A 25,185-nucleotide genomic window follows, 5' to 3' on the forward strand; every position below is an offset into this window, starting at 1 on the left:
AGTACAAGAAACCCAAAAATATCTAAGGATTTAAGGATTTCCTGAGTGAATTACAACTCATTCCAAAACAGAAAGAATTCATCCTATGATGGGGAAGATTTATGAGAAACAGATCAATAAAGGGACTCTGCTCTGTTCTCAGTCTCCCTGAACTGCTCCCTATTACAGAGGGGCAGCAGCGTGAAATTAAACTAAGCATGGAAAATGACAACTGGTCATCTTTCCTGCTTCCTGTATATTCTGTGGAACCCTTAAACTAGGAGACAATAACTTTTTCAAGAGTCTGTGTTATTTAAGTCAGTTTTGCAAAAAGCAAATTACTGAGGGTATTTTAATTTCTTTGGATTTTAACTCCTGCTTCTCTTTTCCTAGCCACAGTAGAACCAGAATGTTCTTTCTAATGCAGTAACCACAAAGCAGCTTGATGCTGGGGAAAGAGAAAACTCTGGTTGACTCATTCTAAGAGAGAGTTTTACCCTTTTGAGGGAATCTTCTTATTCTACAGCACAACCAGCCAAATTCATTGGTCCTCTACAGCTTCAGCAACACAGGTAACTTTCCCCTGTCTTGTTTAAATTTAGCAGCCATGACAGCTATTTATTGGTAGCAGTGGTAGGGAAAAGAAAGAACTTGTTTCAGAGAACTGACTGCTATACTTAGAACTCATGCTCTGAAGAAGAATGTTTGTCAGGCACAGAAGGTGACAGGGAGGGCAGCTGGGCTATCATCCTATGTACAGCCTTCAACTTACAGTAGGGCAGAAGCTGCAACCTGAAAAGCATTTCACTTACATCACAAAAAGTGAGTAAGTGAAAGTGAGTACTCCCTAAGAGAAGTCAGAATAGACTTTTTATGGATTAACTGTTGAAGGAAATAATACAAGTGGAATACGTGGAAAAGAACACAACAAATTAAAAGCACTGGCATTAGAAACAGATGACATGTGCATGTAGCTCAGTGACAATGAAGCACTGCATACAGCAGTCAACATTAGCAGTCAAACCTATCTCTTGTTTAACATCACTGAGCACACTCCTCATTTGCACATTCTTCTATATGATTGAGGATGATCATAACCAGTGTTTTTAAATCACTTCAGACAATACTTTAAAATACGATTTTATTAATCTCTTTCAAAGGCTGACAAACCTTTAGACACAAGTTCATGCACTCACATTATCACTGCAGTACTGCCAGTCCCAAAATACAGATCAGCTTAGTGAAGCACATGAGTTTTCAAGTTTGCTGTTCCTCCTTTTAATTTCCATACATTTGAAGAAAGAAATTTACTTGGTTTTTTAAGCTTAAGTTGATATTTAAATGCAGTTAGCTGAAAGCATAAGCAAGGGCTCCAAACATAACATCCAAACATTGCTAAGAAAACCTCTCAAGATAAAAACAATTTATGGTGTCACCTGTGTGGATGCGACTGTGTCTCTCCAGCTGACTTGGCTTAGCGAAAGCTTTTTCACAAGTATCACACTTAAACACTCTAGGCTTCTGGGAACTCAGTGAAGGTCCACCCTGATGGGTTTGCATGTGTTCCTAAGCCAGCATAGGGAAAAAAATAAATTTCAGACCCTTTAAAAAGATTTCAGTACTTAACATAAAAATATATTCACACCTGGAAGACAAAAGCAGAGGATCTTAGTCATCAGCAGACAAGCTGGAAGAAAATGGAAGCGTGCATTGTTTTTTTTCTTTTAAATTAGAGATTATTTTTGCGTATCAACTCTCTCTAACCATCCGTCTTCACACTTCTGAAAAACTCCGTAAGTAACTGTACGTCTTTCTTTTTTTGGCATCCATTAGTCCCTTTACTAATTATCTGAAGCAAAATAAAATACAGAAAACCAAACCAGAGTTCTTTAAATGCTCTGTGCATCTACAAAGAAGTATTTTGACAACTGTGCATTGTAAACTAACATAGGATTTTTCCCCCCCTCTCCTCTACAGCATCCATCTCCCTCCTTGTCTGATACGTGGGCATTCCTCAGCACCTGAATTGGTAACACTGTCAAACTGCACATGCCTCAAAGAGGCAACTATCACAACATAGACACACACAGCTGCACGATGGCAAGATGCAAACAGAACCACTTCACAATGGACTCTTAATTGAAAAAAAACACCAGAAACTTAAATCACTAAGGTTCTTAATGGTAAGATAGCAGGATGTTTTATCTTCATGAAGAAGCATCAATAACAGTTCTAATTTCAGTGTTTTTATTACACTGATGCTAGGCCCAGATGTTTTTCAAACTTAGAAGAGTATTTATGTTATCTATTAATTTTTTCATTTTTCATTTTTTTATTAATACCAAGTTAAAATTCGAATTACAAAAGAAAATAAATAAAAATATATATAACTAAAAAAATCTAATCAAGAACTGTCTGTGAAACAGTACTGCAAATACTTGTCCACTTTCTAAAATGTGCGTGGATATTCTTTTCTAGTCTATTTGATTACAGACTAAACTATTAATTAGTCTTTACTATACCTAAACAATAAGCCTTCTTGATGTCTATGAAGTCCTATTCCTCACTCCACGAACTGAAGCAAACTGTGTCTGCAGAGTTTGTTTACACTGGAAAATCAGCGAGACAGTTACATGGATGAATATTATTATCACAGTACTTATCATAATAGAGTATTATAGGGAAATAATATAAGGTCTTCTGAGAAAAATTAGGTATCTTAAAACCCCTGCTTAGGTGGAAATAAACAAAATCTTTAGGTTTTATCTTGTTCATAACCCCCTCAAGCATTGAAATGGTGGAAGCATACTATAACCTACTTCAAAAAAATTATCTGAAACCAGCTGCTTCTTTCTTTCACCATAAAACCCAAACAAAAAACCAAACCTCCAAATCCCAATGACTCCCACCCCATCTTCTACTTCAATGCAAACAACATATCCAGATAGCCCTGTAAAACTTTCTGCCAACTTTCTCTGAAGAAACAGTTTGTGATGCAATTCTGTTCCACTGATCTGTGCACCTCTCATACTTTTCCTGTAAAATAAATATTCTTTTGAAAATAGTTCATGGAAATGCAACATTCATGAAGTGCAATCATCTCTTTATCTTCATAGATAGTATTTCACTGATTTTGTGATATTTTACAACATTACTTGTGCAATTCTTATATTCTTCAGAGAGTAATTATCTTGGGGTAGCAAACAAGCATTATCTAATTAAAAAAATAAGACCAGGAAACCTTCTTTGAAATGGCTCATTGCATTAGTACGCCACTCCTATACCCCATCACTCCTGAAACATTAATTGTAACCACCTCTCAAAGTGTGGCAATAAAAAGTTTGTTTCATTCCACTGTTTTAATAAGATGATAAGGCCTTTTTCCTTTTAACTTGGAATCATGTCTGTGCCTTATTTACTATCAACAGTCAACTTCCAGATACTTCCACTACATATTCATATAAAACTGGACAGTTTAGTCACTGTGCATGTCTTAAGGTTCTCCTCTCTGAAGCTGTAAAACAGGACAGTAACCCACATCAGAAGGGGAGTCTGAGTCACTTAACTGAAAAGCCTTAACATTGGGGGTGGGGGGTGGAGGTGTTTCTGAAAATGATCTCTAAAGAGCATTTTCTTGTGTATAATTATGAAAATGCTGCTACTGACATCTTTGGAAAAAACACCTACAGTTAAGTACTGGGATCTAAACACTGATACCCTTACCTCTTACTGGATTTTTCTGAAAAGCCTGAAGTTTGGTAGTGCCCTTAAAGTTTCTGGTGATCTCCAGAATTCCACCAGTATAAAATGAAGACCACGAGTAACAGATCACTGAACTCTTCCCAAAATCCTAAGCCAAACCCCAACATTTATCTTTGAATTTGCTATTATAGGCTGCTCACAACTGAAGCTGCTATTAACACCTTGATAAAGAGTCTGATGAGGGGTGGAATTTGTTTTAGTACCTGATGGTCCAGTGGTAAATGAAATTGTCCTTTAAGACCTTTAAGATCAAAGCCAACTGTTAACCAGCACTGACAAGTCTACCACTAAACCATGTCTGCTAAGACACTGTCCATAGTGCCACATCTACACATCTTCTAAATACCTTCAGAGTTGGTGACTCAACAACTTCCTTTTACAGGCTGTGCCAGTGCCTGACAAGCCTTTCAATGAAGAAATTTTCCCTAATATCCAATCTAAATCTCTCCTAACATAACTGAAGTAATTATCTCTTGTCCTATTGCTCATTATCCAGTAAAGGCCAACCCCCACCTGGCTAAACTCTTCTTGGAGAGAGTGTTAAGTGACCCCCGGGCTCCTTTTCTCCAGGCTAAACAACGCCAGCTTCCCTCAACTGCTCCTCCTAAGAGTTGTGCTCCACCCCTTTCACCAGCTCTGCTGCCTTTCTCTGGACACACTCCAGAACCTCAATGTCCTTCTTGAACTGAGAGCTCAAAACTAACATAGGATTTGAGGTGCAGCCTTGCCAGCACAGAGTAAAGAGGGACAGCCACTGCCCTGCTCCTGCTGGCCACACTATTCCCCACACAGGCCAGGAACCCATTGGCCTCCTTGGCCACCTGGGCACACTCTGGCTCTCGTTCAGCCGCTGTCACTCAGCACTCCCAGGTCCTTTTCCACCAGCAGCTTTCCAGCCACTCTGCCCCCAGCCTGTAGTGCTGCCTGGGGTTTTTCATGACCCAAGAGCAGGACCCGACACTTGGCCTTGTTGAACCTCACAAAATGGCCCCAACCCATTGATCCAGCCTGTCCAGATCCCTCTGCAGAACCTTCCTGCCCTCCAGCAGATCAACACTCCTGGCTAGCTCAGTGTTGTCTGCAAAATGACTGAGAGTGCACTCAATCCTCTTGTCCAGATCATTGATAAAGATATTAAACAGAACCAGCCCCAGTACTGAGCCCTGGAGAACACCACTGGTGACCAGCCATCAGCTGGATGTAACTCCATTCACCATCACTCTGAGCCTGGACATACAGCCAATTTTTTCCCAGCAAACAGTGAGCCCGTCCAAGCCATGGAGGTGAGTTTCTCCAGAAGAATGCTGTGGGAAGCAGTGTCAAAGGCTTTGCTGAAGTCCAGGTAGACAACATCCACAGCCCTTCCCTCCTCCATGAGCAAGTCACTTTGTCACAGAAAATCATGTTACTCGAGCAGGACCTGCTTTTCATAAACCCTCATTGATTGTGCCTGATCTCCTGGCTGTCCTGCATGTGCCACATGGTGGCACACAAGATGAGCTGCTCCATAACCTTTCCTGACACTGAGATCAGGCTGAAAGGCCTGTAGTTTCCCAGATCCTATTTCCAGCCCTTGTAGATGGGCATCACAGGTGCTAAGATCCAGTCAACTGGGACCTCCCTGGTTAGCCAGCACTGCTCATCGTAAAAGTGGTTTGGCAAGCTCTTCTGAAAGGCCCCTTGGTACCCTTGGGTGGATTCCATCCGGTGCTATAGACAAATTGTGCATGTTGAAGTGGTGCAGCAGGTCACTGACTATTTCCCCTACCTCCACTGAGATGACTACAGTGCTGCATGCACCAGCACTGGGACATTTCAAACGTGCTCCAGTGTCCTCAGCACAGTAGGGTGGAGCTTGAAGGGTCTCACTGGCACATGAACCCTCAAACACTGGTGTGCTGCCCTCAAGCTCATCTCCAGCAAGTCTGGTTTTATCCCTACCTCCCTACAAACCTAGTTCAGATGATCTCTCTCAACGAGCCCTGCTAACTCCTCAGCAAAGATCTTTTTCCCCCTTTGAGACAAGTGTAGCCCATCTGCAGCAGGCCTGCTGTTGTGTAGACCAATCCATGGTCAAAAACCCCTAAATTCTGCAGTCTCAAGAGACAGCTACTGATCTGCCAGCTCTTCCTACACCACACCCTGCAACTGGAAGGACAGAGGAGAAGATTACTTGTGCTTCTGATCCCTTAACAAGTTGTCCCAAGGCCCTCAAGTCTCTTGTGACTGCCCCTGAACTTCTTATTGCAACTTCAATCGCTGCCTTCCTGAAAAATCAGTTATGGATAATAATCCAAGGGACATACTAGGGTAAGAAGTTATCTTGTCATATCTTTAACATGGGCCCAGTTTTAAGAAAACAAACTGAAGAGAGACTGATTTTTGGAGTTTGTTATCATTACTTAAGGAAAACAAGTATCAAGACTCCTTTGGGTTTTTTTCCTGGAAAATTTCTTCTAATTCAGAGGTTAAGAGTTTCACAACAATACATTTTATGATAGTTTCCAATAGTCTAGTTGACAGACTTGATCACTCCAAGAGGGTGAACTTCACCAAGAGAGTATATTTCATTAAAATATTATATCAAAGTGAAATGAAATCTATTGAAGAGGTGTCCTAAAAGATAATATAAATATAAATAAATATAAATACATTGCCTTTGGCTCCAAAAATTTCTTGCTATAAATTCTGGGAAGCTGGTAAGATTCTGGGCAACTTATATGTTTACTCCTTTCTTAAAGCTCTTCAAATTACTTCCATTAAGTATCTCCCAGAGGTAAGATACTGGCCTGAACAAAGCACTAGTCTAGTACAGCCCAATATTCCTAACATTCCTAACAAGAACATTCTATAATACAGTTAAGAACTTAGATACATCACTAATTTTTTTAAAATACTTGGAAGTACTAGGTTGTTCATAATCTAGAGAAAACAGAGAAAATATCACTAGACAAGAGCAATAATATAAAGACATTTTAAAATAAATGCTCCCTCTATCACTTGTACTCACATGACAGAGCATCTACAAATGAAATGGTAAGACTGTAAAGCAGGTAACTTCCTGAGATAGCAAAAGATTATCTGGAAATCAGGATTAGCATTGATGATATTCATATGCAAATAAAATAAGCGAAATATTTTCCTGACACTACTACTTGCATGACAGGCATTAACATTTTCATTCTGTAGTCAACATATGCATTAAAATCCTCTCCATGCTCCAGAAGAGAGTTCTCTATCTGTGCATACATTATCACTTAGATTCCCTCTCTCAGATGCACACCTCTGACACTGTAAAGGGAAAGCAAAGACAAAGGGCTAATAGGTACCTTTTGTTAATATCACAGAAAGTCCAAAACAAAAGGAGTTTAGAGAACTATCAACTGTTATTACCAAATACCTTGAGATGTGTTGCCCTCTTAAAGGCCTTATTGCAGATCTGGCAAACATGTATTCGCTCCTTGCCATGAACCTCTTTGCAGTGGTGTGTCAGCATGGTGATGGAATAAAAGGTTTGGCTACACTCAAAACACTGGTGCCCACGAGTTTCTTTTTCTGTTTGACTGCTTTTACTCACATTAGGGGTAACTTCTGTCACCTGTAACAATTTACAAATACACTATCAGGTAATTTCATAAGCACATCCACATTGGTTTATTTTTAAAATCTACCTCAAAATTTTTGGAGAGCATCTGCAAGCAACTTAGAAGACACAAAAGAAGTCAGTTATATGTAAACATGAACTTCTATTTCATTGCTCTAAATAATGACACATGTATTTTAAGAAAACAACATTAATAACTACAATCAAATTGACTTAATACATCATAAATAGAATGCGTGTGAGTGTGGATTCGTACTTGTCTACATTCAGTTTTATGCTCCTGAACAACCCAGATGATCCTCAATCTGCTACCAAATAAAATTCAAAGCCAAAAGCATTCCAGACAGGAAAAAAGTTATCTCTGATTCTGTAGAGGAGAAGAATATTTTCTATTTATTTAACTTCTTGACTGGGGATTCTATTTTCATAAGGAAGTAAAGGTCTACCTCCAGAAGTACTGAAACACAACTAAAAATTGATAGACTTGCATGGTGGTGTGATGCATTATTGTTTTAATTAGTGAGAACTGCCTGGAAAAACTACTTTCTGCAGATAATTTAATACCAAATTCTTTTTTAATACCAAATTCAACTTTATACATACAGAGGAATCCTAAATACAGTAACATAGAAAGCAACAAATCAAGTCACAATCCTCCTCTCTCATTTCTCCTATATTAGAGCTTGCCCAGCCAGGCTGGTGGAAAACATTCATTCTGCCTTCAAGAAAAGAAGTCTGAACCACTTTTTCGAATACCAAAACTGTATTACTTATGTAAGAGTTTCTATTGTGATTCAAAGGCATAAGAAGTTGCAAAGACTTTATGTTGCACCATCACTGAAACAACTTGGATTCAGAAAGAGAATGGAAAAAGTGTACCAATGGGTGCTATTTTTCCCCACATCTCCAAAATTTATTTATTTTTATTTTATAAATACCAACTTACTTGGAAATTTTTGGAGCAGTCTGTGTTGAGCACATGATTATGTGATTTGGAGAAAGAACCACATTATAAATTACATTTCTTTCTTGTGTGCATGTACATATATATGAAAGTGGTTTTTAATTCAAAACTTAAAACAGTATCTGTGTGATTAGGAAGTTACAGAGAACCTCTTCCCAAAACTCGTTTGGGAATGACATCAGGCTTCATGATTCAAGTTAAAAAGACATTGTTACAGTATTTTGATTAAATAGAAGTCCTTTACCACAAAAGATACAGAAATGTATAGTATCTACCTGATATGTTATTTCATCAGAGTTTGCAGGTGCTGAATGGGGTGTATGGCTCACCAGTATTACTTGCTGTGATCCTGATGCGCTTTGGCTAGCAATACTGGAATCTGTGAGTATAGCAGGGAACTGCTGACCCTGTCAGAGAGGGGAGCAAAAAAATAGAAGAGTAACTATACTTAAAAATCTGCATTTAAACAGCTGACTGAAGCAATGTAAGTTTTCCTATTTAAACAGTACTTTTCTTTTTCCTTTAGAAAGAAACATTTCAGAACCCTATCTGAGCAAATGCAACTGTTTTCCTTCCTTTTCTCCTTTACATTGATATCTAATCATTTAAGGGTAACAAAGCTGGAAGTTTGTAAGACTAGATTCAGTTCTGATCAATTTTTACCAGCCTTGCATGAAATGCTGAATGTTTTAGCCTTCCATTGCCTTTCTTTAACTCCTGTATTCTGCTCTCCTGCATGGCCTTCCTGCAGTATCTTTATTCAAACCTCTTGATTAAGCATACTTCCAAACACCGTGAAATCATGATACAAAATCACTACTTAGGGTATATGATTACTAATATCTTACTACTTCTACTTCTACACTACTTTTAATGACTTCAACAGGAAACACAGTTCTTTTACATACTACCTATCTATTCACCATGATTTCTTGCAACATAAACTGTGTTTGCACAGCTATTATTATTCTTCACTGTTTCAATTTTATTTATGTTTGCCTTAACAGTAGGCATGGGATCTTATTCATAAACACCAACACTGCCAAATGTTATCACTGAAATAATTACAAAGCTTGAAATGAAACCATGTTCTGCTTTGTTATTCTGTGAAACCAGAAATCACAAACATATCATACGAATTATTTAAGAAATCTTTTCTTCCCTTCCCTGGAGCAAAACTGCAGAGGAAAGCATACAACTTTGCTTCACCAGTTTTAATCACAGCACATACAAGATAAATAGTATTTAATTTGTATACATTTACACACTAACTCAGGTCAAAAAGTAAATAAAAATCAATCTAAACCTAGTTAAGCCAAGAAAATAGAAGAAACAGCTCAAGTTTTCAGATGTAAAATCTACACTGAAATGTCAACCATACATTGAAAACCTTTTCACTTTGTAGTCTTTCAATATTATTTTTTATCTCCCCACTCTGTAGATTCTATTTGCCAAATGTGCCTTTGGCTCTTGATGACACCACAAAATTCTTAAGTTAAGCTATAAATGAAACTAATAGTAAGGTTACTAGAGAGATGACAGTGCATACAGCACCATTTTTAGAAGATTTCTTATAATGCCACCTGTTATTATAGATAGCCAATTAAATTCTGTCCTGTTACTTGCTGTGAAAAGAACTGTCACAACTGCTGTTCAACTCTCCCATTACTGCTGTTCAACTCTCCCATTCACAAGTAGGAAAAGAAAAATTTACCAAATGAAATAATATATTAGGAGTACTAAGCTATATTACTGAATAGTGATAATAAAGTATTTGGTCTAACACCAAAAACTGATCTCAAACCATGTTTGAAACAGTAGAATCTATCTGTTAATTTAAAAAACAAACAACTTTGCAAAATCTATTGGCACTTCTGTTCCAACAGTTCATTTTTCTAGATGCCAAACTCACACGGTTGGCAGGGAGAAGGAAAATTAACTAAGATATCAAATATGATGTATTTACAGGACAAAATTATTTTCTAAGCAAAAGAAATTATGTTCTGTATGACAGAAACACAAATTTATCTGTCAGTTCAGAAAAGCACCTTACCTGCGAAGTGATATTAAGTGTAACTGCATCAAGACCACCTGACAACATTCCCTGAGTGTCAGCAAGAGTCAAAGTGACACTTCCGTCTCCTCCAACTCCTGATGAAGACATCACCAAATTCTGTGCAGAAACTGCAGACTGAGATATGGGTGTTGCTGGAGGAAGGTTTGTTCCCCCCGTTGTATTAAGTTCTAGAACAGATGCAAAATGTTAAAAAAAAATAAATCTGTTACATATATGAACACTAAACTACAAATTTATTTTAAGTGAACCTAGTAATTTCTGTTTCCCATTGCTGGGATTTTCTATTGTGGAATCAACAAAATCAGTTAAACTGCTAGTCAAGAACCTAAAGTTGTCAGTCAGATGATAAAATTAGAAAAATTACATTTAAGTGTAGCTTCATGAACACAGTATTGCACTCACAGGTGGTCACGTGCATATACAAACATATATAGGTAGAAATTCATAAATATACTTAAAATCTCAAAATTTGAGTATTAGAGCAAATTTGGTATTTTAGCACTTCTGCAGTGAAGGCACCAGATTTTGTCATCCTCCAGTTTAGAGATATAGTTCTTCAGTAGTCCTGTAACTGCCTCAAAGTACTAATTTAAGACATGTCTTCTTGTTTTCATTTTTCTACTATTGTGTGGAATAAAGCAAATTTAAACTTGTGGAAGAATGGCTATGTGACAAGGGCCACGTTTTGGACCAAGAATCGGGAGGATGCAGCTAATCTGGGTCCCTGCACCTGCAAAACACCGTGTCCTTGAGCATAGCTGTGGTACAATAAGAAGTGGTGTGAGACATGAGAAAAGAAAGATGTAACCCCTAAGGTATGAGGAAGAGCTGATGTTGTAGAATAGCCAATAGATTGCTTAGCTTGCAGAATATGTATGAGCTTATTATTTGTTGTGCATAAAAGTCTGATGCTCTCTTCAATAAACAAAGCTTGCTAAACACTCATATTGAGCGTCCAAGTTTCCCTCACCGCGACATATGGCGCCCGAACAGGGACCCTACAGAGGGCTTGAACCTGCGAGCCACGGTCCGGTGCAGTATTCTGTGTCGGTCCCGACACAGCACAGGAGGTGAAAGAGCGGGCTCCGCGTCCCCGAGCGACCTTAGAGAAGGGTCTCGGCTGGTGAAAGAGCGGGCTCCATGCCCCGAGCGACCTTAGAGAAGGGTCTCGGCTGGTGAAAGAGCGGGCTCCGCGTCCCCGAGTGACCTTAGAGAAGGGTCTCGGCTGGCGAAAGAGCCATGCCCCGAGCGACCTTAGAGAAGGGTCTCGGCTGGCGAAAGAGCAGGCTCCATGCCCCGAGCGACCTTAGAGAAGGGTCTCGGCTGGCGAAAGAGCCATGCCCCGAGCGACCTTAGAGAAGGGTCTCGGCTGGCGAAAGAGCAGGCTCCATGCCCCAAGCGACCTTAGAGAAGGGTCTCGGCTGGTGAAAGAGCGGGCTCTGCGTCCCCGAGTGACCTTAGATAAGGGTCTCGGCCGGCTAAAGAGCGGGCTCCGCGTCCCCGAGCGACCTTAGAGAAGGGTCTCGGCTGGCGAAAGAGCAGGCTCCATGCCCCAAGCGACCTTAGAGAAGGGTCTCGGCTGGCGAAAGAGCAGGCTCCATGCCCCAAGCGACCTTAGAGAAGGGTCTCGGCTGGCGAAAGAGCGGGCTCCGCGTCCCCGAGCGACCTTAGAGAAAGGTCTCGGCTGGCGAAAGAGCGGGCTCCACGTCCCCGAGCGACCTTAGAGAAAGGTCTCGGCCGGCTAAAGAGCGGGCTCCATGCCCCAAGCGACCTTAGAGAAAGGTCTCGGCCGGCTAAAGAGCGGGCTCCATGCCCCAAGCAACCTTAGAGAAGGGTCTCGGCCGGCTAAAGAGCGGGCTCCGCGTCCCCGAGTGACCTTAGAGAAGGGTCTCGGCTGGCGAAAGAGCGGGCTCCATGCCCCAAGCGACCTTAGAGAAGGGTCTCGGCCGACTAAGCGCCACCAATGTCTTGCAAGGGCTGCAACAGTGCTGACTACTAAATTAGAAGGTAATGGAGAGACAAGCAGCCTATGACCTTTTTAAATGCTTTTTACAGAAGCAGGGATTACAGGGTATCGACCTGGGAAAAGAACTCCCGGGACTGCTTGCATCTGGAGTTGCAAAAGGGTGCTTTTGCAGATCCCAATCAGCTCTTTGAGGAGTTAGAGTGGCGTAGGTTTGGGGATAAGTTGTGGGAAGCTGTGTCAGATGAGTGTAAAACTGCAAAAAAGTTCTCTAAAACTTGGCGGATAGTTGCTAATGCACTAAAACAGTACCAGGCAGAGCAGAAGGCTGCTCAGGCAGCCTCTGCCCGATTGGGAATGCCTGTTCCTAGTGAGAATAGCAGGGCCTCAGCGTCTACATCCTCTTATCCTCTGCCCCCAGCAACTGCCACGGTGTATCTGCCGGCGGGGACAGCCTTTGCGCCAGCTGCCCAAGCTGCTCCTTCTGCACCTCTGCTGGCAGCGAGGGATTGCCCCCCCCTCTGGCTGGAGAGGACGGCAGGGAAAGAACAAAGGAAATGCTTGAGCCCGAGGCAGGGCAAATTGCTAATGAAAGGCGTAAGGCATGGCGAGAGAGTACAGGAGAGGCAATAGTTGCAGGCGACCGAGTGGCTGCTGATGCCTTGCTTGAGGTGGCTTGTCCGGTGGTTTATGCACCAAATCCTGCCGGAGGCTTGCAAGCAACTATCACTACCTTAGACTGGAAATGGCTGGCACAGCTCCATGCCACTGTAAGTGAGTGTGGCATCCACAGAGAACCAACTCGTCAGATGCTCAATTATTTGTGGGGAGGATACATACTGTTGCCATTGGATATTAAAGGCCTCATGAGGCTAGTGCTTACCCAGCATCAACAGTTGTTGTTTAATGCTCACTGGCAGGCTGCGTGCCAAGAGTCTGTGGCTACCCTGAGACAGCCAGGAGGTCCGCTAAATGGAGTTACTTTAGAGGAACTTATGGGGATAGGGGCATACCTAAGGATGGAGGCGCAAACACTAATCGGGCCCAAGAAGGTGAGGGAGGCTATGAGATTAGCCCGGGTGGGGCTCGATAGGGTGAAATACCCAGGGGGTATTCCCTCATACATGGGAATTAAACAAGGAAGAGAAGAGCCATTTGGGTTGTTAGTGAATGCTATTCAGACAGCAGGGGTCCCTGAATAGATGCACGGAGCACTACTAAAGCAATGTGCCCTACAGAATTGCAATCCCACCACTAGGAGTATACTTGTCACACTCCCTGGTACCTGGACTGTTGAGGAGGCTTTAGAACAAATGGTTCAGGTGCCAGTGGGGCCGCAGGCTATGTTAGCGGAAGCAGTAAGAGATTTGGGAAGTAGTTTCAGGGAGCAGGCGCAGGGGACGCAGAGTCAGGTGTTGGCTGCCCTTGCCCCCTTGCAAGCGTTGGTAAATTGGCTTCAAAGAAAAGGACCATCACAATTCCGATGCTTCCGCTGCGGAACTGCTGGCCATATGCGACGGGATTGTACAATGGGAGCTGTGTGGTGCCGGTGCTGCAAGTCCGACACACACAATGAGTCAGCCTGACGGCATGTCTTGGGAAACGGGAAGCCCAGCGGGAGGGGTCGCCCCGCTCCAACACAAGTGGCGGCCCAGAGCCCAAGCGCCTTCCCAGCACAAGCACCTCCTGCCTCTGCCCCGCAACCAGTGGAAGCCTCGGTTTGGACCTGGCAACCTCAATAGACTGCATCTTAATGGACTGCAAACCACAGCGTATCCCAACGGGGATTAAGGGCCCTGTTACAGCTGGCGGACAAACCATGGGAGCTTTGTTGATTGGACGCTCGTCTGCCAGCATGTCAGGACTTACTATTCTTGTTGGACGAATTGATGCTGATTATACAGGTGAAATCCAAATAACAGCACAAACACTATTCCCACCATTGTTTATTCCAGCCGGATCATGAATTGCTCAATTAATCCCCTTGCCTCAATTAACCAGAAGGACTGTACCACTTGGCAAGCAGCGACGTGGTGAAGGTAGTTTTGGTTCCACAGGAACAATGGCATTGTTAAGAGTGGACTTAAAGCATCGTCCTAAAAAACATATTGACGTCCCGTATCAGGGTCAAACCATCACCCTGGTTGCGCTCCTAGACACCGGTGCAGACGTCAACATCATAGGGACGCAGAAATGGCCACCCCAGTGGGCCACCCATGCGGCAAATGCCCCAGTCGCAGGAGTAGGAGGACTCACGCTTGCACAGAAATCCCCTCTGCTGAAAATTTTTATAGAGGGAAAGACTATCACCTGTACAGTTTCTGTAATACTGCTCCCTGAGGGTGTCCACACCTTGCTGGGCCGCGATGTGTTGGCACAGTTGGGAATGGTCCTTGCCACAGATCTCCCTTTATAGGGACGGCCATTCCATGGACTTTCCTGATCCCACTCCAATGGAAAACAGAGGACCCGGTGTGGGTTGAGCAATGGCCTTTAAAAGGGGAAAGTCTCATTCAGGCACACAAGCTGGTCCAGGAGCAGTTTGACCAAGGACATCTCCGGTTATCTGTTAGTCCTTGGAATACTCCTATTTTTGTGATCAAAAAGAAATCTGGCAAATATCGGCTCCTGCGTGATCTATGTGCCGTCAATGATCAGATGCATAGTATGGGAGCCCTGCAGCCCGGATAGCTCAGTCGGTAGCTTTCTGGCTCCAGGGGTGGCAGCAGCAGGCACCCATGCCACCCTAAGTAAGTTGGGAGGCTGGCTTGTGAAGCAAACCAATGCCACTTCTATGGCACTTTCTAGCCTTTTGCTTGATGTTGATTCTATTCGCCATGCAACGCTTCAAAATAGAGCTGCAATTGATTTTCTGTTGCTTGCACAAGGCCATGGTTGTGAAGAATTTGAAGGCATGTGTTGCATGAACCTTTCTGACCATTCGCAGTCCATCCACTCCCAGCTCTCTGAGTTGCGGAGGTTAACCAGAAACCTACAGGTAGAATCGGGCTTTGGTATTGATGGATAGCTCAAATCTTTAGGCCTGGGATCATGGCTATGCTCTATTGTTAAGGCTGGCATAATAGTAGGAATTATAGCTTTGTTGGTAGTATTAGTTTTGCCTTGCTTTTGCATATGCTTACAAAATATGGTGCAAAGGATGATATCTGCTGCATTTAATCAAACATTGCTTGTGCAAAAAGAAAACAGGGGAATTGTGGAAGAATGGCTATGTGACAAGGGCCACGTTTTGGACCAAGAATCGGGAGGATGCAGCTAATCTGGGTCCCTGCACCTGCAAAACACCGTCTCCTTGAGCATAGCTGTGGTACAATAAGAAGTAGTGAGAGACATGAGAAAAGAAAGATGTAACCCCTAAGGTATGAGGAAGAGCTGATATTGTAGAATAGCCAATAGATTGCTTAGCTTGCAGAATATGTATGAGCTTATTACTTGTTGTGCATAAAAGTCTGATGTTTAGCAAGTGTTTAGCAAGTCTTCAATAAATGAAGCTTGCTAAACACTCATATTGAGCGTCCAAGTTTCCCTCACCACGACATAAACTGACATAACAATTTAAAGCTTGTGAGAAAACACACAAAACACTCAAAGTTCCTGAATCATGACATGCAAGATTATTCCATTAATTCTAGTATTTACTTTTTAAACTAAGTATTATTTTCAATTAGAAAAAACGTTGTATGCGTACCTGGAGCATTTAGTGAAGGGCCCTGAGAAAGAAGCTGGTCATTGCTTATAGTTAATGTAGCACCTGTAGTCTGACTGCTGATGGTTGGTGCCGTCAGCCTTAAGCCAGTGTTCAGATCAGTGCTTCCAGAATTATGCTGAATAAGATCTTGGCCTGAATAGAAATAAGTCCTACTGTAACTAGAATCGTCTCAGCATTATTCTGCTACTGTTCTTGCAATAGATCATAAAATAATAAAAGTAGAAAATACAACCAAAACACATAATTAACTTCCATACAGATTTTTATGCAGCGGTTTGGCAAGTTTTTAATACAGATGTGATTATGCAAATCCAGATGCTAACATGTACAGAAACATCTGAGATTAGTAATATTTAGACAAATATGGATCTTACTTCTCTAGATTTAAAGCACCAACTTGATCAATCTATAAAAATCCAGCTGTTAACTGAGGTTATGAATAAAACAGTGAGTGAATCTTAAGTGTTCTCAAGGCAAACAAGTTCAGGTTTCAAATGCGGATTCGGGAAGTATCTTTTAAAGCTGATGAATATAAGGAAAATACGCCATGGGAAAACTGTGGACTGTGAAAATCCTTGTATGCTACTGTATAGGTACTTTATGAAATAGAGATCTGGTATCATTAAAGATTTTTAAAAACACAAACCAGATATTGTAAGAGTGATTTCTTGAGGACTTCCTGATGAGGTCGCAGTAGTAGAACCCGAAGCATGAGCTAGAACTTGACTCAAACTGGAATTATTTATGGTCAACATTATCTCATGTTGTCCACTTGTAGATGACACCATACCCTGTGAAGTCATGACTTGAGTAATGTCTTGTGCACCTAAATGAAAGTGGTAGAACAACAAAAAAAATCCATTAATATCCTTTGGTAGAATTTTTGACAAAACTGTTTAGAGCAATTTATACATTATTTTCTCAGATACTATAATTGATGCAGCCAAGGGGAGATGCTAGAACTTGCAGTAGAAAGTAAAAACTCTTTTCACATCCTATTTATTCTTCTACAGTTAAGATTTTCAGAATGAAGATTTTTGTATTTTGCTCAAAACTATCGAAGTTCTTAAGTATTTTCTATTTTCTATATTTTTCTATTTTATAGAATCATAGAATGGCCTGGGTTGGAAGGAACCCTAAAGATTACATGGTTTCAACTCCCCTGTCATGGGCAGGGATGACTTCCACTACATTAACCTGCTCAAAACCTCATTCAATCTGGCCTTGAACACTTCCAGGGATGGGGCATCTACAGCTTCTATGGGCAACTTGTTCCAGTGCCTCACTACCTTCACAGTAAAGAATTTCTTCCTATTAGCTAATCTAAACCTACTCTCTAATTCACCTTCTGAAAAAAATCATGTTAAGAAAGGGTAACGCAAAGCTGTAAAATTTGCTGAAGATGCTCAAGCAAGAACTGCAAGTTTATTTTATTAAAATGAGACGTCTGGTGGGAGTGGGGGGAGGCAGGGGTTGACATTTTCTCACTGTGAGTAATACCCTGAGTAAAATTAAAAAATTGAACGCACAATAAAACCACTGACAGTGCTTACCATTAGCGCTGGTTGTCAGCACAGACTCCTGCTCAGACAGGGACCCTATTGTCATGTTAGCAGATGATGTTACTGTGGGCTGCAAAGACAAGCCTGATATGGGCTGAATAACCACGTTAGCTGGCACTGCATTTTCTGTTGCCTGGAGGGAGGAATTCTGTGGAGCCATGGTGGGATCTCCAGTCAGCTGCTGAGTAAGTAAATTACTCTGCTGTAATGTCTGCTGTAGGATACTTGGATCGATCTGAAAAACAAGTTTTCAGCAATCAATCTGAAGTTAACAAACTGGGTTAAATGAATATTCTTAACATAAGTCCAGAATACATATTTACTGCATACAGAGTATATACAATACTTAAAATTAATAATTAATTTAAAATCTAAATTTAGTTTTTATGTGTCTGTATCTAGCCAGTCTCCAAAGTGACTATGTAACCAATCTATTCAGATTCACTTTCCCTCTCTTCCTTCAGCAAAATGTTTGGGAAATCATAATCAGTTACATATCAGCATGCCCAGCCCCAGGTAAACACACTGCTGGTATTCTGTACTGTCCTATTAGTGCATGTAGTGCTTATCACAGTCTCCAAGCCTTTGAAAGTGAAAAGGCATAGAGCAGAGGGAAGACTGATACAAGAAATTACTTAATTTTGCAGCTCCTAGGAGTCATTAAGGTCTTGTTTCACAAGCCAACAACTGCTCTCTATACTTAAAGATAAGACATTTTCCTCTTCAGAGATATTTAGCAGTTGAAAAAACAAAATGAAAATGTCCCCATTTTATGCTAAGAATTCCTTGAACAGAGGGACTATGAGCAACTCAATGCAACTCTGCAGATGTCCCTTCTCTAACCTTGGGGTTGTACCTGGTGAGCTCCAGAGGGCTCCTCCAACAACAATAATTCTGTCAACTGATCAAACACAACCACGTTCAAGAAAATCATTGTTTCACACATCTCAAGAACTTTTAAATACAATAATCTCATCTCTTTCTGTCATTCTTTTTATAAGCTCAGTGGGAATTTAAATTGTGAATTCAATCATTAAAAGCTTTCGAAGTAACACAGTGCCTTATGCTTAGAAAAGAACACTCCGTGCAATAATTTGGGTTTGTTTTGGGAGTGGGAAGGAGCCAAAGTACTTGTGAAGTTTAAAGACAAAACGCAATTAAAAGAAAAAAATACATATTTTAAAGCAGTCTGTCAAAATCTGAGAGGTAAAAAATCCTGAAAAAAAAAAAGAAAATTAAAGAAACCAAACCAGAAATATATCCCATTGTGCAGCTATTTTTTAAGTCTTCTAACATTGTACAAATGATACAGTATGTTACTAGCTCACCCAACTCAAGAACACTTCCAGAATTATGTAGGCTCCTTAAACTTTCTTCAGCCCTCAAAGTGACTCTACAGAATTAAAAGCTGTAGAGCAACTTACCTGTAACGTTATGTTGTTAATACCAGTGGCATCTATTCCAGAAATCTGAACATTTTGTCCAACCAGATTAGTAGCAAGTTGTAACTGTATTCCTTCAAGAGTGGCCAAGCTACCATCTGTCAAGGACACAGTTAAGTCACCTCCAGCTACCAAAGAAAACAGTTATATTGTAATGTTTTTATTTACTATTACTGACTACCTCTTTCAGCATGCTTATTTTTATAAATTAAATCAATATAAAAGCTACATACACACACACACATTTATTTATGACAAGAAAGATAATTTGAAGTGTATAATTTGATTATAAAGTAATTTGACTGCCTGTTTTAAAGCTTCATAAATTCCATGTGATTTAAGGATTGCTATTTAGGCACTAGCTAGTGGCCTACAAAACAAGAATCCCTCCAGAGTAGCATTAGAAATCTGGAAAAATTTGGTTTAGATTTCCTTGGAGAGTGTGCTGCACCTAAACAAAGCAGCACACACATAGGGTATTTATATTCCGACTCTGAACATCCACAAGAAAGTTATTGCCACATTTTGCACAGCACAGACGTGGTTCAGTACCAAACTGTCAAAGTTCATCCTCTGTACTTACATGGATGAATATAAAGGTGCATTAGCAATTGAAATCCAAAAGTCTTTAGACCTTGAAAAGGTTCTAATCTCAAAAGTTGAATAGGCCATCTCTACAAAAGGTCTTGAGAGAATATATGGAAAAAGTCATCTTGTGTTTGACGTACCTTCTTCCCCAAATACCCTGAGTGTATTCTCCAAATACCCTTACCTCAACCTTGGAGAGTGTTGGTTGATGCTTCAAAAACATCTACCCTTCCCTCTTCAGAATTCTTAAGTATAATAAATCTGGTTTACAATGCACCCAAAAAATACCTGCTCTGGCCAAACACACATAACTAGTCTCAATTTAAGAAGGTCTCTTTTTAGGACATCTGAACAAGCTAAACACACCACCTTAATATGCTCAAAAAACCAAGCAAACAATTTCTCATCACAACTTTATCACTCACTGTACCTGTCAAATAACATCAGTATCTCTGAACATCAACAATTTATTCATTTTGGACAACAGTTTAGATCAATTCAGATAAGCTGGAATGGCTACAGTTAAATATGAGACTGATATAATACTCTGAATTTGTGGGCATACCTGCTAAATCATAGACATGGACTGAAAAAAATGCCAAAGCACATAAAATCAAAGTCTCACTTTCAGAAATGACAGACAGCCCAAGACCCACAATCTAAGTAGTACATTTAAGAGTACCAAGGCACGTCTCCAGACACCTTAACACTATTCTGCTTTTAAAATCGTCCCTGTCCCAAGTTTACCTGAGCACTTACACAAACATTGGGTCAGTGAGCACCTACACAAAAAATACCTGAAAAAATTTAGAAATTAGCAAGGATCATTCTCAAAAGGTCATCTTCTTGCAACATGAAGCATGTTGGGTATTCTGTGCCGGTTGGTCAAAGAATGGCCTGTGGCACATTTAATGTGCTAATGCAGCTTTAGTCACTGTCAATTGATGAGACTTCATATCTTAGGAACTCACTTATCTAACATACATACCTACACTATTAGTTTTTTGCATTGTTAAAGAGTTTTCTTGCTTTGTGTTGAGGTTGGGGGTCTTTTGGTTGGTTTTCTTTTGGTGTGGGTGTTTTTTTTTATTTTGGAGAAATAACTACACATGTACCACAGAGGATGTGCACTTGAAAAACATTCTTCATTATTCACATAAATAAGTAGTGTAGACAAACAGAGTAACTGTTTTACTTCTTTTCTTTTTAAATAAAACCAAGAAAGTATTACCACAAAGAATACAAGTACTCCAGCTATTTTTTATCTGCATTTTCTTCCACTCTGCAGTGCAATACTACAGGAGAACTGAAGAGACTTCTAGGTGAACTGTATATATTTTTCTTTCATTCTTAAACAGGTAAATTTCTATTCATGTCACCACTGTGCATCAAACCATGAATTCAGTAAAACTCTTACCTGTTTGGCAAGCAGTGTTTTGTAAAACTTTCCAAACTCTAATAGAAAGAAAAATTCATAACTTGATCACCACACCAGCACCTCCACCCCCATCCCCATCCATTTTTACCTGACACTGAAGCAGGCAGGATAGCCTGGCCCACAAGTCCTTGTTGAAGTAAATTTTGATCAAACTGACTCGTCAAAACAGAGTTATTCATGATGAAAACATTAGGGTCTGTTGAGGATGAATTAAGAAGACTGACTGGTTGTAATGCCTCAGTTGAAGTCCGGGCAACAGGCTTCCTAACTTTCTTTGCATCCGGTTTATAATGACACTGTATGTGGGTTTTTCTGCGCCCTGAAGTACGAAACCGCAAATCACAGTGTGGGCATTTGAAGGGCTTTGCTCCCGTATGCAGGCGCATGTGGACTTTTAGACTGCCTTTTGTGGAGAAAGAATTACTGCACACGTGACAACAGAAGAGCTTCTGGCCTAGAAAAGTTTCAAAACCAGAAAGATAAGTGATTAAACCCCTAAAAAGACTGAGAGGACTAAATCATTCATTTAACAAACCCTGTAATAGATTCTAAACTAATTTGAACATAATAAATTAGAAGTAATTGGACTTTGTCATTTGGCTGCTTTTCAGATGAATTAAGGTTCTCAATGAAGAGTATATTAACTTTTTCCTTTTACTAAAACCCCATATGCTTTTAAAGCTTTCATGCAGAATCTTATTTGGTCACCTTCATGCCTCTGTCATCCTCCTCATCTCATCTTCCTGACTAATCCAATTGTTTAAACTACACAGACCATAAACTGGAAAATTAAAAGTTTCATCTTGACCTCTTCAGCATTTGGCTCCTACTTAATTAGCCACTCATTTCCTTTTTAATTCCAGCAGCTTTATTCTTCTGTTTCAATGCTGCCCTAACTAACCAGTATTAATGGATTAAAAGTAAGAAATTATTAAAATTAAGTGAAATAACATTCTAAAACAACATATCAACCCCACAAAGTAATCCAGAAGTACAGAAATCTGGTCTATACATACACAGACCTCTTTGTCTCTCCTTTTGGAGTGCATAACATCTGAAAAATATCCTTGGTCTCAAACAGAATTTTTAATGTACTACAAATAAAAGCAAACTACAGAGTTTATTCCTTGAACCATATACACAGCTATACAATTCACAAAAAGCATAATGTAAGTATCTGGCAGAAAACATGCCACTGCAGCTGAAAACCCACTATAACTCCTGGAATTCCTAGGCCTTCCAGCACAATATTGCTTCCTAGCTAAACAAGGGAAAGAAACCAATGCATTTGGTAAAAAGAAATCACAAGAGCAATGTGTGCCTGTAAGTCCTGCTATTGAGTTCTAGTTTTCACTTACACAGAAGAATCTCTCATCCATTTCCTGAACTACAACTCAAACTACTTCAAATTACAAAACCCTGGCACACTGTTGTCACTTCCTGTTAAACAAAACTAAGTAAATCTCTGACAATATTTTGTTTCAAAAAATGGAGAAGAAAGAGCCCAATAACATGAACCAGTGAAACAATGGGAATCTGGGCTGCAGCAAAGTCATCTACCATATTCACAGTGCCACAAAGGAAGCCATCCAGCAGTCTTTTCCCACTAAATAAAAAATCCCCACCCATTGGGAGAAAGGGGGGTGAAAAAATAAGAGAGAGAGAGAGAGAGAGAGAGAGAGAGAAAGAAAGAAAGAAGAAAGCCAACTAAAAAAAATAAAGGACAGGAAAGAACAAACATAACATCTGAAGTCCTGTTATTTAAATATGCAATGAGATTGTGAGCTGACTCCTGGGCCTTTTGTGTAAATATTAGGAATGTGAAAGACAAAAGAAAGATGGTTGAACTGTTTTCACTAGTTTAGTAGTTTTGAGGTAAAGTCCACAAGAGAAACTTGGAGGGAAGATGATCACAAATTCAGATGAGAAGTCATCAAGGAATGGTGAACACTAAATTGGCCCTGCTTCCAAATATAGCAAAAATTAAATGTGTTTTATGCCACTGACACACCACACTACTGGCTACACAACTAACAAGTTAACAAGAGCTGTTATCTGAAACAATATATCTGAAAGAACTGTAATCAGGAAACTGGAAAAGCAATGAAGACAGAAATGCAATAGTGTGTGACTTCAGTTATCCCACTTCATGCTACATCAGGATGCAGGAGCTAACTGTTTAGACAAAGAACCATATACCTCTATGAGAAACTTCCAATCTTCCAGTAAAGCCCCAAACTAATTCTCTGGATCAATGCTGGTTACAGATGGTATCAGGTACGTTCCTATCCAGGCAACTTTGATTTACAGGTGAGGAACAGAGTAGCTTTTCAAACAGAACTATTTTTAGGGGAGTTACAGATATTAATACTGTAATTTTTTTTTTATTATTCATTTAAATAAATTATGTATCTCTCAATATAAAACCAATGAACTAGCAAGTGTAGGTATTGCCCACAGATGAAGACAGCACTCCAGAAAGCAATCTAGGCTCAAATGCAGAAAACTGCATATTAGCTAAACTTCATCCAGCACAAGCTGGCCCAAGTATAAAAAACATGGAAAAAAACTTCCATAAGATAAAATGAATTACAATAGGGAAAAGGATGTGGCTTTTGCAGTGAAAATTACACCTCACAAATCTGTGAGTGCTCTTTGAAGAAGATCAGATTTCCAGTGTATCTGGATTTTTGGAATTCTACGTTGGTTTTATACAAAAAGATCTTAATAAAAATGCTGTCACAGGATGAAAGGACAGAGTCCTTCTATGAACTAAAGAAAACCAGTTCTAAGACTGAACACAAATGGCTTACATGGACAGTTTTCAAAAGGCTGTAAGTCAGCAGAAGAGCTCTTAAGCACCTGAGCAAGGACTCAAACCATCAAAATTGTACTATATGTATTATGAAAGAGAGAATGAATAGCAGGTTGGGAAAGTCTGTTTAAGGATGTTAAAATAAAATTTACAAAGCTCCATTATATATTATCAAAATGTCTGTACAACCACAAAGAGCTAAAAAATTAAGAAGAGGAAACAATTTATTTCTCAAACAAAAATCTAGTGGGCTTATGAACAAAATTAGCCAGACAGCAAACTGAAAATCAAACTTGAATCCAGGAACTTACTACTACTGACTATACTGAAGGCCATTCCTTTTTACCCAGTTTTTCTTCATTCAGAAAACAACTGGATAAAACTAATGTAAAATATTCCATTAAAGCTAGCAAGCAAAGAGATGCAATCTCTTATTCAGAGACCCACAATTTGTAAACTGCTTGAACCAGGAGGTGTAACATGACACAATCCCTGCTTTGTTCCTTTCATTATCCTTACTATCTGTTACTGTCTGTCCTGACCTACACAATTTCATGTAACATAAGTACTATTTCTTACTAAACAACAGTAGAAAGTATAAGTACAGTAAAATGAAAAAGGAGCTTCCATGAGCAAAAAAAAAAAAAAAAATGCATTACAGCATTAAAAGCTTTCTATCTTGTTTTTTATTGTTTTTGAAAACAGATTATAATGAAACTTAACAAAACTGTAGACAGTTTTAGAAAATAATTTATAAAATAGTTCAGGACTGGGTTTATTACAGAAGTTTAATGCTAAGAAGAAAACAAGTATGAAAGACTGGAGAAGGCTTTTTTTACTTCGCACAAAATTGTAGTTGAAAACTACTACTATCAAAATCAGACCTCTCTCAGGAATACAAAAAATCTACCCTAAAAATCTAAATTCAAACAGCTGAATGCTCAAAATTTTTGTACTCTTATTTTCCAGTTTATGTAGCAGTGCAAACATTAATGTTTATAGGTTTTTTTTTTTTTTAACCTCTAAATTATATAAGGTTGCCTCAACTCTTACCTTCTTACTCAGGAAAATCATTTATCATTGAAATGCTGCAGAAGATCTGACATGAACATATTCAGAACACTTACATACACAGTTTTTAGCATGAGCTAAGACTGTGCTTTGGAAGCCTACAGAAGGCTGTAATAACATGGTTTATTCAGAATGTTCTGATGTAATTCATTCGATGGTGTCACAAGTACCAAATTTCCCCTAGCATCGC

General features: G+C 39.8%; 1 protein-coding gene across 1 annotated transcript in view; it reads right to left on the reverse strand.

The window, feature by feature from the left end:
• ZNF236 (zinc finger protein 236) overlaps window positions 1–25,185 on the reverse strand; it is a 78,656-nt gene that overhangs the window by 3,956 nt on the left and 49,515 nt on the right. The window contains exons 23-31 of the mRNA XM_066561046.1: window positions 21,198–21,563; window positions 19,066–19,211; window positions 17,633–17,876; window positions 16,726–16,905; window positions 16,059–16,211; window positions 10,363–10,553; window positions 8,585–8,716; window positions 7,142–7,339; window positions 1,416–1,545 (exon numbers count right to left, since the gene is read on the reverse strand). Of these exons, the coding sequence (XP_066417143.1) occupies window positions 1,416–1,545; window positions 7,142–7,339; window positions 8,585–8,716; window positions 10,363–10,553; window positions 16,059–16,211; window positions 16,726–16,905; window positions 17,633–17,876; window positions 19,066–19,211; window positions 21,198–21,563 (1,740 nt within the window). The remainder of the gene's footprint in view (window positions 1–1,415; window positions 1,546–7,141; window positions 7,340–8,584; window positions 8,717–10,362; window positions 10,554–16,058; window positions 16,212–16,725; window positions 16,906–17,632; window positions 17,877–19,065; window positions 19,212–21,197; window positions 21,564–25,185) is intronic.

The sequence above is a fragment of the Molothrus aeneus genome, chromosome 1, assembly GCF_037042795.1.
Source record: "Molothrus aeneus isolate 106 chromosome 1, BPBGC_Maene_1.0, whole genome shotgun sequence".
NCBI lineage: Eukaryota > Metazoa > Chordata > Aves > Passeriformes > Icteridae > Molothrus > Molothrus aeneus.